Raw genomic sequence first — 15,566 nt, 5'->3', positions numbered from 1 at the left:
CCATCGGACCGGACCGGGGTGATTGACAGCCGAAAACGGCGAGTTTACAAAGGTAATTTGGCAGCAAAGGTGGGGAATCGGGATAATAAAGGCACTATTGTAAAGCACATCTCAGGCCCTATTGAATGCTATTTTTAGCTCATATTGAAAAAACGGGGTGACAGGTTCCCTTTAATAAAGAAAATGCCATGGAAAAAAACTTAATCATTGCATTCTGGTTGTGTAAATATACATTGTAAAAAAAACAAAAACAAAAAAACCCCCAAACCTTTGTATACTGCGTTTGCCTTTACTGAAGGATTGTCAGCATTGTGCTCACTATTGTTATTGTCACTTTTAGGTTTATGTGGCTTGTCAGTCCATGCTGATTATCATTGTGGGAGCCGTACCTGAATATCATATTGACATACAAGAGGCATCTGCTGATTCAGATGTAATAAAGCATGTTCATTTTACTGACAATTTCACTTCCATAGTATCAGAGGCAAGTATTCATTATTCTATGTTTAATATTTTGACTAGTATAGCTAAAAGGTTATTCCCATTCTTTAACCCCTTTCCAGATAGGTGTTTTCATTTTTGTTTTCACTACCTTTCTTCCAAAAGTCATAACTTTTTTTTATTATTATTTCTCCAGCGTGTGTTTTGCAGGACAAATTGTACTTTTGAATGATGGCACCATTCATTGTATCATATTAAAGCACAAAAAAAGCAAAATTCTATGTAAAGTGAAACTGTGAAAAAACAACCCTAAGTTCCACTATTGCTTTAACCCCTTACCAACACATAACTTATAGTTACCATCTATGCTCGAGTATAAGCCGTCCTGAGTATAAGCCGAGGCACCTACTTTTGCCACGGAAAACTGGGTAAGCTTATTGACTCGAGTATCAGCTGGGTATGCAATGCATTGTCCCCTCATCCCTGTCCTGCTATGTTTGGCTCCCCCTGTCCTGTCATGTGGCTCCCCCTGTCCTGTCCTGCTATGCGTGGCTCCTCCTGTCCTGGTATGTGGCTCCCCCTGTCCTGTCCTGGTATGTGGCTCCCCCTGTCCTGCTAGGTGGCTACCCCTGTCCTGTCCTGGTATGTGGCTCCCCCTGTCCTGTCCTGGTATGTGGCTCCCCCTGTTCTGGTATGTGGCTCCCCCTGTCCTGGTACGTGGCTCGACTCCCCTGGTCCTGTGAGGCTCGGCTCCCCTGGTCCTGCGAGGCTCTGCTCTCCTGGTCCTGCGAGTCTCGGCTCCCCTGGTCCCGCAAGAGGCTCGGCTCCCCTGGTCCCGCAAGAGGCTCGGCTCCCCTGGTCCCGCAAGAGGCTCGGCTCCCCTGGTCCCGCAAGAGTCTTGGCTCGGCTCCCCCGGTCCCGCAAGAGGCTTGGCTCCCCCAGTCCCGCAAGAGGCTCGGCTCCCCCGGTCCCGCAAGAGGCTCGGCTCCCCCGGTCCCGCAAGAGGCTCGGCTCCCCCGGTCCCGCAAGAGGCTCGGCTCCCCCGGTCCCGCAAGAGGCTCGGCTCCCCCGGTCCCGCAAGAGGCTCGGCTCCCCCGGTCCCGCAAGAGGCTCGGCTCCCCCGGTCCCGCAAGAGGCTCGGCTCTCCCGGTCCCGCATGGCTCGGCTCCCCCTGTCTCGCATGGCTCGGCTCCCCCCCGTCCCATCGTTGTATGCATGGCTCACATCCCCCCCCCACCCCCCATCCTACTCACCCTCCTTGCACCGTCCCTGCATCTACGTTTTTCCTACGCCAGCAGCTCTCCTCTCCTGTGCTGAGCGGTCACGTGGTACCACTCATTAAGGTAATGAATATGCGCTCCACGCCTATGGGAGTAGAAAAGCGTACATATTCATTACCTTAATGAGCGCTCAGCACAGGAGAGGAGAGCTCCCGGGACAACGGAAGCGCAGGGACGGAGATGCAGCGACGGAGGGCGAGTATGATGTCTTCTGTTAGCCTGCAGCTGTCACTGTGCCACAGCCGCCGGCTCCTGCCGCTGCTCCACCGCTCCCCCTCCCCAACCAACGTTCTGGACAATTAACTTGTGTGTAAGCCGAGGGGGGCATTTTCAGCACAAAAAAGTGCTGAAAATCTCTGGCTTATACTCGAGTATATACGGTAAGTCAAATGTCAGCTCCCTCACTATGATGTGGACTCAGTAACTGAGCCCACATATTTCCCAGCAGATAATCACTGTGATATTCAGCCATTATGTGCCTGGTGATGCACGGAGTACTGAGCAACATCAATATGGTGGACACGTGGGCCTCTGACTGCCATGGCAATTTTATCAGGGAGACAAGAGAATGAACAGATGCACTATTTAAATGCCCCTGTCAGATATCGCTGTGACATTTATATGGTGACACAGCAGTAATAGGAGCGAGCTCGGGTTGCTCCTGTTAGGAGCAAGTGCTGACTGTATAAGACAGCTGGCAATGTCTAACAAAATTCTACCTGACTTCTGGGATTTCTGGGCTTGGGTTTGCTTATTTTATGGGAGTCAGTGACCTGTTTTGAGATGTGATTTTTCAGTAAAGGAGATGGCGCAGATTGAGAGCTTGATAGTGTAAGGCACAAGGTCCTTTATTAGCACAGAGTAAGTTAAATTCATGCTTGGGATTTGTCCAAAATGTTTACATTTTCTTTTTATAGTGGCACTTAATTCAACATGAATCATACAAGGTCAATCTGGCATCTTCGTTACTATTTGCTGGGCTTCTCATTGGGAACCTTTTATTTGGACCTTTGTCGGATAAACTAGGGAGGAGACCAGTATATTTAACAGGTAGGTAAAATGTTTGTTAGTATATTTTGCTTTTTACTCCTCAAATGTTCCAGGAGCAACTATTGATGCCAAATCCCCTAAACAGCAGGGGAAAATATTACTCTGCACCCCCAAAATCAGTGTGCCACCGGTGCAATAGACAAGACTAATATATCACATTTTAGTAAATGTACAGGTGCTTCTCACAAAAATAGAATATCATCAAAAAGTTTATTTCAGTTCTTCAATACAAAAAATGAAACTCATATATAGTCATTACAGAGTGATCTATTTCAAGTGTTTATTTCTGTTAATGTTGATGATCATGGCTTATAGCCAATGAAAACCCAAAAGTCATTATCTCAGTAAATTAGAATAATTAACAAAAAACACCTACAAAGGCTTCCTAAGCGTTTTAAAGGTCCCTAAAGGTACCTTCACACTAAACGACGCTGCAGCGATCCAGACAACGATCCGGATCGCTTCAGCGTCGCTGGAGAGCTGTCACACAGACAGCTCTCCAGCGACCAACGATACCGGTAACCAGGGTAAACATCGGGTTACTAAGCGCAGGGCCGCGCTTAGTAACCCGATGTTTACCCTGGATACCATCCTAAAAGTAAAAAACGCTTCATACTTACCTTCGGCTGTCTGTCCCCGGCGCTCTGCTTCTCTGTACTCGCTGTGAGCACAGCGGCCGGAAAGCAGAGCGGTGACGTCACCGCTCTGCTTTCCGGCCGCTGTGCTCACAGTGAGTGCAGGAAAGCACAGCGCCGGGGACAGACAGTGGAAGGTAAGTATGAAGCGTTTGTTTTTTTTTACTTTTAGGATGGTATCCAGGGTAAACATCGGGTTACTAAGCGCGGCCCTGTTTACCCTGGTTACCAGCGAAGACCTCGCTGAATCGGTGTCACACACGCCGATTCAGCGATGTCAGCGAGAGAGCCAGCGACCAAAGAAAGTGCTGGCCCTCTAGCCCCGACCAACGACATCACAGCAGGATTCTGATCGCTGCTGCGTGTCAAACTGAACGATATCGCTAGCGAGGACGCTGCAACGTCACGGATCGCTAGCGATATCGTTTAGTGTGAAGGTACCTTTAGTCTGCTTCAGTAGGCTCCAAAATCATAGGGAAGACTGCTGACTTGACAGATGTCCAGAAGGCAGTCATTGACACACTCCACAAGGAGGGTAAGCCGCAAAAGGTCATTGCTAAAGAAACTGGCTGTTCACGGAGTGCTGTATCCAAGCATATTAATGGAAAGTTGAGTGGAAGGAAAAAGTGTGGTAGAAAAAGGTGCACAAGAAACCGGGATAACCGCAGCCTTGAAAGGATTGTTAAGAAAAGGCCATTCAAAAGTTTGGGGGAGATTCACAAGGAGTGGACTGCTGCTGGAGTCATTGCTTCAAGAGCCACCACACACAGACGTATCCAGGACATGGACTACAAGTGTCGCATTCCTTGTATCAAGCCACTTATGACCAATAGACAACGCCAGAAGCGTCTTACCTGGGCCAAGGATAAAAAGAACTGGACTGTTGCTCAGTGGTCCAAGGTGTTGTTTTCAGATGAAAGTAAATTTGCATTTCATTTGGAAATCAAGGTCCCAGAGTCTGGAGGAAGAGTGGAGAGGCCACAATCCAAGCTGCTTGAGGTCTAGTGTGAAGTTTCCACGATCAGTGATGGTTTGGGGAGCCATGTCATCTGCTGGTGTAGGTCCACTGTGTTTTTATCAAGACCAAAGTCAGTGCAGCTGTCTTCCAGGGAATTTTATGCTTCATGCTTCCCTCTGCCGACAAGCTTTTTGGAGATGGAAATTTGATTCTCCTGCAGGACTTGGCATCTGTTCACACTGCCAAAAGTACCAATACCTGGTTTAAAAACAGCAATATCACTGTGCTTGATTGGCCAGCAAACTCGCCTGACCTTATCCCCATAGAAAATCTATAGGGTATTGTCAAGAGGAAGATGAGACACCAGACGCAACAATGCAGACGAGCTGAAGGCTGCTATCAAAGCAACCTGGGCTTCCATAACACCTCAGCAGTGCCACAGACTGATCGCCTCCATGCCACGCCGCATTGATGCAGTAATTGATGCAAAAGGAGCCCCGATCAAGTATTCAGTGCATTTATTGAAGATACATTTCAGTAGGCCAACATTTCAGATTTAAAAATAATTATTCTAATTTACTGAGATAATGACTTTTGGGTTTTCATTGGTTGTAAGCCATAATCAACATTAGCAGAAATAAACACTTGAAATAGATCACTCTGTTTGTAATGACTCTATATAATATACGAATTTCACGTTTTGTATTGAAGAACTGAAATAAATTAACTTTTTTTTAAATATATTCTAATTTTGTGAGAGGCACCTGTCTATGACCACATAAAAAATGCAAATAACATGTTCGAGGTGTAATGAACATAACCATAGTCGGCAGCTCTGCATTCTTCCAAAACATTTGAGCATTTAGTTAAAAAACTTTGACAGCAGAGACCCATCCTCCAACCCCCCCTGGTGAACTTTGACATAGGTTTGACGTCCTGATAGTTTAAGGTACCTAACCGTGTTGTCCCCCTCTCCAAAATTTCTTAACTCCACTTATGACTGCTTCTGTCGTAGTGTCTGCGATATCCTTGTCATCTCGGTGGATCAGTGGAACTGCCAATGGAGGCCCAAGAACATGAGAACATGGCCAAGTTCACTCACTTGCATCCCTTATTATTGAGATTTTGATAGTATAACTTTCTGCTATATAACTTTATGTGCCACTGACGGGGCTATCTAATGTCAAGCTGGGCACCGATTGTTAAATTGACTCAGGGTTTATGCACTTGGGTATTGATTTTATGATTGGTTATGCTGCTTTCTTTTTATTTTTCAGGACTGTGTTTTGATGTTATTTTTGGGTACTTAACGGCCCTGGCTCCGAGCTATGAAGTGTTTGCTTTTTCACGATTATTTGTTGGTATAATGAATGGGGGTATGGCCCTTGTATCTTTTGTGTTAACACAAGAATATGTTGGAAAATCCTACTGGGCATTGACAGGTAGGCTGACTCCTCAACTAGTTGGTGTTATCTAAACATACTGTACATACATTTAGTGTAATCTGTCAGTGTTTTTGTCTTTCACCCCTTGACGCACTATTGAACTGTACAGTTCCTGCAGATTTATATAATAGCTAGTGATGAGTGAATATACTCGTTACTCGAGATTTCCCGAGCACGCTCAGGGGTCCTCCGAGTATTTTTTAGTGCTCAGAGATTTAATTTTTTTTGCCGCAGCTGAATGATTTACAGCTATTAGACAGCTTGATTACATGTGAGGATTCCCTAGCAACCAGGCAACCACCACATGTACTCAGCCTGGCTAATAGCTGTAAATCATCCAGCTGAGGCGATGAAAACTAAATCTCCGAGCACTAAAAAATACTCGGCGGACACCCGAGCGTGCTCAGGAAATCTCGAGTAACGAGTATATTCGCTCATCACTAATAAGAGCACATCATGATTATCGATGGGACACAAAGCGGCGTATGAAATATCACCATGGGATCCCTGCAGTGTCTGTCTCCTGCTCTAATGACCAGGAATGGAGATCACTTAAAGGGAAGGTGCCGCTATTTTTATTTTTGTATTAATAATTATTGATTAATATAATTATTTTTAAAGTACCATTCCAGTGTTTTTTTTTAATTTTTTTTTACTTGCACTCCTGGAGTGGTGTTTTAATTGTTTTTCCCCTGCCACTATTCTCATTCATTTCCAGCATCACTCCCTTTGGTCTCTGGTGAAAAATTACCCACCTGCTTCATGTGTTTCGTGGAGCGGCGCTGAGGTCACTTTTCAATACAAGTGTATCAGAGCCTTGTTCTGGCTCTTATAGACTTGTATCGAGAGCTTGTGACGTAGCTTCAGACTTCCGGCCAGTCAGAAGCTACTGTCACATGTTAGCGTGGGGGGGCTGGAACGGCACCAAAAAATCTGTGAAGTTGCCAGATGGTGATTCTAAGACTGGGGGCCGGGGGCTTTTATAGCGCAACTCCAGCACTGAAAAAAAAACAAAAAACCTCTGGAATGGTGCTTTAATACAAAATAAATTTTTACCTCTGCCACTGGGGGTTGCCATTTGTATTTGGGGGTGTGTAAGTGTCTGAGTGCCATACTTGTACAGCACATAACCTGGCCTCAAGAGCCTGCAGTGGTCACAGCTGTTATCAACCCCAACTACCATTACCACGATTGCTACCGCACCAGGGCAGGCGGGAAGAGTCTGGCAAAGTGCCCGAATTTGCACATCTAAAATGCACACAATTACATCACTGCTCCCATAGAAGTAGATAGTAGCAATCACATATTATACCACTGCTTCCTTAGAAATGTGTGTCCCTGCTCTGGCCATTTCTATGGGAGCAATGGTGTAATGTGTGACCCTGCTCTGTCCACTTCTATGGGATCAATGGTGTAATGTGTGACCCCTCTCCGTCCACTTCTATGGGATCAGTGGTGTAATGTGACCCCGCTCTTTCTATTTCTATGGGAGTAATGGTTTAATGTGTGACCCCCGCTCCGTCCACTTCTATGGGATCAGAGGTGTAATGCGTGAGCCCGCTCTTTCCTTTTCTATGGGAGCAGTGGTGAAAGGTGTGACTCTGTCCACTATATTACTACTCTCATAGAAATGGACAGAGCAGGGTCACTCATTACTAGTGTTGAGCGATACCTTCCGATATTTGAAAGTATCGGTATCGGATGGTATCGGCCGATACCGGCAAAATATCGGATCTCGCCGATACCGATACCCAATACCAATACAAGTCAATGGGACACAAATATCGGAATGTATCCTCAATGGTTCCCAGGGTCTGAAGGAGAGGAAACTCTCCTTCAGGCCCTGGGATCCATATTAATGTAAAAAATAAAGAATAAAAGTGAAAAATATGGCTATACTTACCCCTCCGAAGAACCCTGGCTGTCACCGCTGCAAGCGTCCGCCTCCGTTCCTGAGAATTGCAGAGTGTGAAGGACCTTCGATGACGTCGCGGTCAGGTGACTGGTCACCTGACCGCTCACCTGACCGCGACGTCATCGAAGGTCCTTCACTCACTACATTCTCAGGAACGGAGGTGGACGCTCGCAGCGGTGACAGCCAGGGTTCTTCAGAGGGGTGAGTATAGCCATATTTTTTATTTTTATTCTTTATTTTTTATATTAATATGGATCCCAGGGCCTGAAGGAGAGTTTCCTCTCCTCCAGACCCTTGGAACCATACGCACCGCACACTCCAATACCGATTTCCGATATCACAAAAATATCGGAACTCGGTATCGGAATTCCGATACAGCAAGTATCGGAATGCTCAACACTACTCATTACACCACTGCTCTCATGGAAGCACAGTCACCTATTATACCACTGCTCCCTTAGAAATGTTTGACCTCCACTTTGTCCACTTCTATGGGAGCAGTAGTGTAATGTGTGACCCTGCTGTATTCACTATATTACTACTCCCATAGAAGTGAATGGAGCTTGGTCATACATTACAGCACTTGATAGACTCCACGTATCTAACCTCAGCTTATGATACAGCGAGCAGCACTAAGAGAATCAGCCCTGCTGGCCGTCCTTGTCGGTATCACTTTGCAGTCACCAACAAAATGGCTCCTCACTGTGATCCTAATTTCATCCTTTCTTAACCATTTGCAAACGCCCAGAAGGGGAGGAGCGGAGGACTGATGTCACAGACATGTGACCAGAACCCGCCCACATTTACTGCAGTTGTAATGTGACCTAGTTGTACACTAGGTTTTCATGGCAAATTTCAGCATCTGCTCCCCCTAGTGCTTAAAAGTGGAAATATCAAACATTTTTTAAATTAGTTTTCATATTTTACTTCCTTAAATACAAATTATATTTTGCAAAAACTATTTTTAATGGCACCTTCCCTTGAAATCTTGGCCAGTTAACCCACTACATCAGGGGTTTCTAGACGGTAGCCCAGGAGCCAGATATGGCACGTGGGACCATGATGTCGCTCGTAGATCTCTGCCAGCTTGGTGAATTAGCACCAAGTCTAGCAAAGAGTAGTTGCCCAGATGGTGACTCGGGAGTAGCCTGCGTAGAATGCTGGCCTTGGGGGGCGAGAATGAAATGATGTGCCTTGCTAGAGGTGGGATGATGCCTCCACATAAAGGAGGTCCTTGAAGCTGGATGTGACAGTGTGGTGGGAGTCCTTGATGCACGAATACTGAATGGGGGTAAGGTGGGAACCCCTGGAATAGAGTATAATGCCTTAGGCTGATGGCCATTATACACTGTCACACTGCACTGCTGAAAGTATTTCCGTGTATTATGCCAATGTATAGAAGTTAATGTTCCCAAGTGGGACCTAAATAAAAAGTTCTGATAAAAATTCTGCTGGCTGAAACAGTCGGCTCCTTGTCAGCCCAGCTAGGTCTCTATAATGTGAAGACGCTTCTCCCCATGGCCATTTACTACCTATCTGTGTGGGTCTTATTGTTATATTGGCTTTGTAGTTACACATGATTATTGCTTGCACCAATTGCTACTTTTTCCATGCTGACTTCCTCTCATTCTTGCCTCCTTTTTTAGGCTCTTTAACTAACCTAACCTTTGCTGTGGGTATAGCTCTTTATGCATTGCTGGGCTATTATATCAGGAACTGGAGGATACTTGCATTTGTAGCCAACTCTCCAGGAGTTCTGTTCTTCCTACTTTCATTGTAAGTTTTAGTTATTGTACAATACCTTAAATTTTCCATGTTGCATGCGCTGAAAGGTTTGTCCATTGTGCCTGTGTGAGTCCTGTGTGGCTCGCTCACAGCTCCTCTGAACACGATCATTTAACCTCTTTTAAAGGGATATTCCCACGATATCAATCACAGCTCAGTAGATTACAATCCTGAAATAAGTAAAGTTGTCATATGCAATCAAGTTCCAAAATTGCACACTGCTCCTGATATCGCCCTCTGGATACACACACACGTCACAGGCCTCTACCTACCTGGTTGCCCATGTATACATTTACGTTCTGTAGTTCTTTGATGCCAGACCGCACGTGCTCAGACACCTACTGGTCTTATTACTTTGCAGTGATAAAAAACATGTGTGAGTGCACTTTCCTCTCTGCACATGGTGGATGTAGACACTGTGCGCCTGCTGCTGCAAAGCAAGATTGGCTCACCTCCTTTCTGATTCCGCTGCTCAGCTGTGTGAGACACAGAACAGAGCAGGAGGGCCAGCTGCACGGAGCAGGAAGGGCCGGCTGGATGGAGCAGGAAGGGCCGGCTGCACAGCTGTTTTTAACGTCTCATTAAGATGTCCATGCCAATCAGTCCAAGCACAAACCATTAATTCACGGACTGGCCGTGTTTCTCCTGACTTGAGGGTGACCGTTTCAAGTATTTCTATGAGACTGTCACGCTTGTGTTGGGAGACCCGCGTCCAGGCGTGAGCCCTAACAGTCAGATTATTTCTGTCCATATTTGTTATAGTGGACACGTCATATATATTAATGGGCTTTTATCTACACTGTTAATAGAGAACCTGTCACTGTTGCACACAGTAACCAATCAGAGCCCAGCTTTCATTTTTCAAACAGCCTTGGTAAAATGAAAGCTGCGCAGTAAATGGCTGCTGTAGGTAACAAAGATGTACATCTTGTCAATAATGGATGAAATGGGGGGAAAATATGTGAAACACATACAGAATTGGAGAATTAGAGTTGTGTGGACAGACTAGAATTATGCAGTGTGTGTATATGTATGTATGTATGTATATATATATATATGTGTGTATATATATATATATATATATATATATATATATATATATATATATATTGACACCCCTGCAATTCTGTCAGATAATACTCATTTTCCTATCGCCACGACAGCACCCACAACGAGAGAGGGGATCCGCCCACCTTCCGGACAGGAACCTACAGGTTAAAAAGGGGCGGTCCCCCTCGCCCTCCAGTTTGGGTTCCTGTCCGGACGGCGGGAGCCTACAGGTCGTTTCGTCTTACCCAGGTCCGCCAAGCCTCTGTGCGGTGTCCGGGGAGAACGGCAGAGTCGGGGGCCCGGAAGCAGCGTCGGGGGAAGTCCTGTGTCCAGCTTCCCCCCTCGTCTGGCAAGGAGCGGTGACGATCCCGGGGGAAGGCACGCCGCCCTGGGTCATTCACACGCGCGCGACGCTGCAGGAGCAGGTCGGCGCTTATGACCCGGAAGTAGAGTAACAACTTCCGGAGGAGACCGGGAGGAGGAGCGCGGGACTTTTGAAAAGGAGCAGCGCTCAGGTGAGATGTGTGTGCGGCAACATGTCTTCGGCAGGAGACGCCGAACACCGACAGGCAGGAGAGCACAGGTCTCATAGCGGTGAACGTGGGCAGCAGGACCCTGGCAAACCAGCGTCACGTCGCACCTCACCCCCTCAAAAACCGGTACTCTACATTTTCCAGCAGTGGTGAGTGTAATATGTAGACCATTGCCTGATACAGCTGTTTTTTCTACAGTATGCTTTATTGTAGGGGAAAAAGGTCTCCAAATCTAAGCATAAGCAGTGTGCTGTATGCACAGAGCCTCTACCTGACACCTATGTAAAGAAATTATGCCAATCATGCATATGTCGTATGTTAGAAGAAGAGGCCCCTCTCCGGGTATCGGATTTGAGGGAGGTAATTAGGGAAGAAATAAAATCATCCCTTAAAACCAGACGGCATGAAAAAAGCAGTGTGGAGTTGGTGTCCGATTCCAGCCCTTCGGTACAAGAGTGCGAATGTTCGGAAAGTTCTTCGGCATCCTCTTCAGATGAGGAGGGAAGGCCTTGCTTTTCTACGGATGGTATGGAAACCTTAATTAAGGCAGTCCGTGCAACTATGGGGGTTGCAGAGAGTAAAGAACCGAAAACAACCCAGGAGATCATGTTCGCAGGGCTGAGCCAGAGAAGTCTGAAAGCTTTCCCAGTGGTGGATTCAGTTAAAGATCTGGTCAGACAGGAGTGGCACAAGCTGGATAAAGGGTTTTTACCTTCAGCTGCAAAAAGAAGGTACAACTTTGAAGATGACACTTTATCCCAGTGGATGAAGGTTCCGAAAATAGATGCGGCAGTAGCCTCTACTTCGAAAACAGCCTCACTTCCGTTAGAAGATGTAGGGCTCCTCAAGGATCCTTCAGACAGAAAGGCTGACATGCTCCTTAAAAAACTATGGGAGTCATCATCTGGAGCCTTTAAGCCTGCTATCGCAGGCACCTGTACGGCCAGATCAATCATGGTCTGGGTGACTCAGCTGGAGGAGCAGCTTAAAGCGAAGGTACCCAGGGATAAATTGTTGAATTCCCTGTCTCAGGTCAGAGAAGGAGCAGCTTATTTAGCAGATGCCTCAATTGATTCTCTGAAATTGGCCGCAAGATCGGCAGGTCTTTCGAATGCAGCCAGACGGGCACTATGGCTAAAGACATGGAAGGGGGATGCTCAGGCTAAAGCTAAACTTTGCTCCATTCCATGTAGGGGTGAGTACCTATTCGGCCCGGTGCTGGATGACATCCTTGCAAAGGCAGAAGATAGGAAGAAGGGATTTCCTAAAACGTTTAATCCCACCTTTAGGAACGCCTTCCGAAGACTCATGCCCTTCAGAAGATTCCAGGCAGACCAGCAGGGATATAATCGCGACTGGGAAACATCAGATCAAAAGAAGAAAGGTGGATACTATAAGAACCCTTCATCTTTCTCAAGGCGTAGGCGTAATTACAGATAAAACAGATCTACCAGTAGGGGGGAAGACTAAAGTTCTTCTCAGATAAATGGAAAAAGATTACTTCTAGTGCCTGGATAATGGGGGTGGTTGAGTCCGGATTAAAATTAGAATTTTTGAGAACTCCCCCAGATCATTTTGTGATAACATCACTGGACACTCTGGCCCAACAACAGGCCTTAGAATTAGAGATTCAACAATTGCTTACAAAGCGAGTTATTGAAGAAGTACCAAAACATCAGGAGAAGACGGGTTTTTATTCTCCGCTATTCTTAATCTCTAAACCTGATGGGTCCTTTAGGACTATCATAAATTTACGTAAATTGAATAAATATCTTCAGTACCACGCTTTTAAGATGGAATCCATTAAGTCAACAACTAAGCTTTTGTTTCCTAGGTGCTACATGTCGGTCTTGGATCTAAAAGATGCGTACTACCATCTTCCAGTGCACAGAAATCACCAGCAATTCCTCAGGATGGCAGTATGGGTAAACCATCAGATTAAGCATTTTCAATTTTTGGCAATGCCCTTTGGCCTGTCCATGGCACCTAGAGTTTTTACTAAGGTTGTTTCGGAAGTAATGGCCCATATCAGGGAGAGAGAAACCCTTGTGGTGCCCTATTTAGACGATTTTTTGATAGTAGGAAATTCAATTGATCAGTGTACGTCTAGGGTAAATGCCATAATATCATCCCTACAGGAGCTCGGATGGATTATCAACTGGGAAAAGTCAAAACTGGAACCCACAAGACGTCAAATGTTCCTAGGAGTTCTTCTAGACTCAGAAGATCAGTCATCCTTCCTACCAGAAGAGAAGAAACGGAAGATCGTTCAAAGGATCACGGCTGTAAGGAAAGCTCCAAACTTAAGTTTAAGAGACGCAATGTCTCTACTAGGATCTTTAACGGCGTGTATATCGGCGGTAAGATGGGCTCAGGCTCATACCCGAATACTTCAATACGAAGTTCTTCAAGCAGAAAAAGATTTTCACGGTGCTCTGAGCAGAAGGTTCAAATTATCACCCGCCACTCTTCACGATCTGAGATGGTGGCTCAATCCAGCACATTTGTCAAAAGGAGTTCTCTGGACCATCACTCCGGACAACATAATTACAACAGATGCCAGTCCGTTCGGTTGGGGAGCCCATATGGGAGACATCCTAACCCAAGGGCGATGGTCGATTTCAAGAGTCCCAGAATTCCTCAAATCTAAGAGAGCTTACTGCAGTCAATCAGGCTCTTCTTTCCTTACTACCATTCCTGAGGAATATGCATGTACAGATACAAACAGACAATATGACGGTGGTAGCCTACATCAATCATCAGGGGGGGACAAGGTCTCGATCCCTGATGACCACTACAGCACAGATATTGTCTCTGGCCGAGAAACACTTACAATCCCTGTCGGCAGTTCATATAAAAGGGGAACTCAATATAGAGGCGGACTACCTCAGTCGCCATTCCCTTCGTCAGGGAGAGTGGTCCCTAAACCAACAGATATTCGATCAGATAGTCAATCTGTGGGGGTTGCCGACAATAGATCTGTTTGCTACGAGGAAGAACAGGAAGGTCAGAAGGTTCGCATCTTTACAGATAGCAGACCAACCATTTATAGTGGATTCCCTTAGTGTCCGTTGGGACTTCCAGCTGGCATATGCCTTTCCCCCAATGTGTCTGATTCCGATAGTTCTCAGGAAAATCCGGGAGGAAAGAGCCAGAGTGATCTTAATTGCCCCCTTCTGGCCCAGGAGGCCTTGGTTCTCTCTCCTCAGGACAATGTCTGTGACCGATCCCTGGGTGTTGCCAGTGGTTCCAGAACTCCTCTCTCAAGGTCCATTTCATCATCCAAATTTGGAGACTCTTCACTTAACGGCTTGGAACTTGAGAGGGAGCTTCTGAAGGAGAGGGGGTTCTCTAATGCTTTAATAGCTACCTTATTGAAAAGTAGGAAGGAGGTCACTACAAAGATCTACACAAAAATTTGGAAAAAATTCCCTTTGTTTTATCAGCAACCATTAGGAGATAGGGCTCCGATTTCAGCTATTTTAGAATTCCTTCAGAAAGGCTGGGAATTGGGTTTAGCAGTCAACACTCTAAGAGTTCATGTTTCAGCCTTGGGAGCTCTATATAACAGTGATATAGCTGGTAATAGATGGGTTGCTAGGTTTATTAAGGCATGTCAGCGTTCTAACCCAATCCATATTGTAAGAATACCCCCTTGGGATTTAAATTTGGTGCTTGAAGCGTTGACTGAACCTCCGTTCGAGCCATTAGACTCTATTTCTATGAAAAATTTAACCTTAAAAACAGCTCTTCTCTTAGCATTAACATCTGCCAGGAGGGTCAGTGATATACACGCGTTATCAGTAGATCCTCCCTATCTGATAATTCTCCAGGATAAGATTGTCTTAAAACCTGATCCCGCATACTTACCGAAAGTAGCAACTAAATTTCATAGAAGTCAGGAGATTTATTTACCATCTTTCTATGAAAATCCAGGTTCAGAAGAGGAGAAAAAATATCATACCCTAGATGTAAAGAGGGCGATATTAGAATACCTGGATAGGACACAAAGCTGGAGACAGAGTAGGGCTCTGTTTGTTTCTTTCCAGAATCAGAAAAAGGGTTCTGGTGTCACGAAGAACTCTATCGCTAGATGGATTAGAGAAGCGATATGTCTTGCCTATTCTGCCAGGGGAGTAGCACCACCAGAAGGCATCAGGGCGCACTCCACTCGGGCCATGGCATCATCCTGGGCGGAGAAGGCAGATGTCCCCATTGAAATGATATGTTAGGCGGCAACTTGGTCATCACCTTCCACCTTTTATAAGCACTATCGCCTTGATCTATCTGCTAATTCCAGCTTACAGTTTGGCCGTTCAGTACTTAGTGCTGTGGTCCCTCCCAGTTAAATAGTCTTTGAAAGTCTCTCGTTGTGGGTGCTGTCGTGGCAATAGGAAAACCGGTTTTTACGTACCGGTAATAGGATTTTACAGAGTCCACGACAGCACCCATACATTCCCCCCCGTATTTAGTT

The 15,566-nt window shown here is 45.9% G+C and overlaps 1 protein-coding gene across 4 annotated transcripts in view; it reads left to right on the top strand.

Moving 5' to 3' along the window:
* Positions 1-15,566, top strand: part of LOC138665712 (solute carrier family 22 member 15-like) — a 377,939-nt gene that overhangs the window by 33,351 nt on the left and 329,022 nt on the right. For all 4 annotated transcript variants that reach the window (XM_069753451.1, XM_069753453.1, XM_069753452.1 and 1 more), the window contains exons 2-5: positions 341-484; positions 2,639-2,771; positions 5,642-5,806; positions 9,371-9,500. In XM_069753451.1, coding sequence (XP_069609552.1) covers positions 341-484; positions 2,639-2,771; positions 5,642-5,806; positions 9,371-9,500 — 572 coding nt within the window. The remainder of the gene's footprint in view (positions 1-340; positions 485-2,638; positions 2,772-5,641; positions 5,807-9,370; positions 9,501-15,566) is intronic.

This window comes from Ranitomeya imitator, chromosome 2, assembly GCF_032444005.1.
Source record: "Ranitomeya imitator isolate aRanImi1 chromosome 2, aRanImi1.pri, whole genome shotgun sequence".
Classification (NCBI taxonomy): Eukaryota; Metazoa; Chordata; class Amphibia; order Anura; family Dendrobatidae; genus Ranitomeya; species Ranitomeya imitator.
Note: the sequence above shows the minus strand (reverse complement) of the source record. Positions and strands in the feature narration are given on the sequence as shown.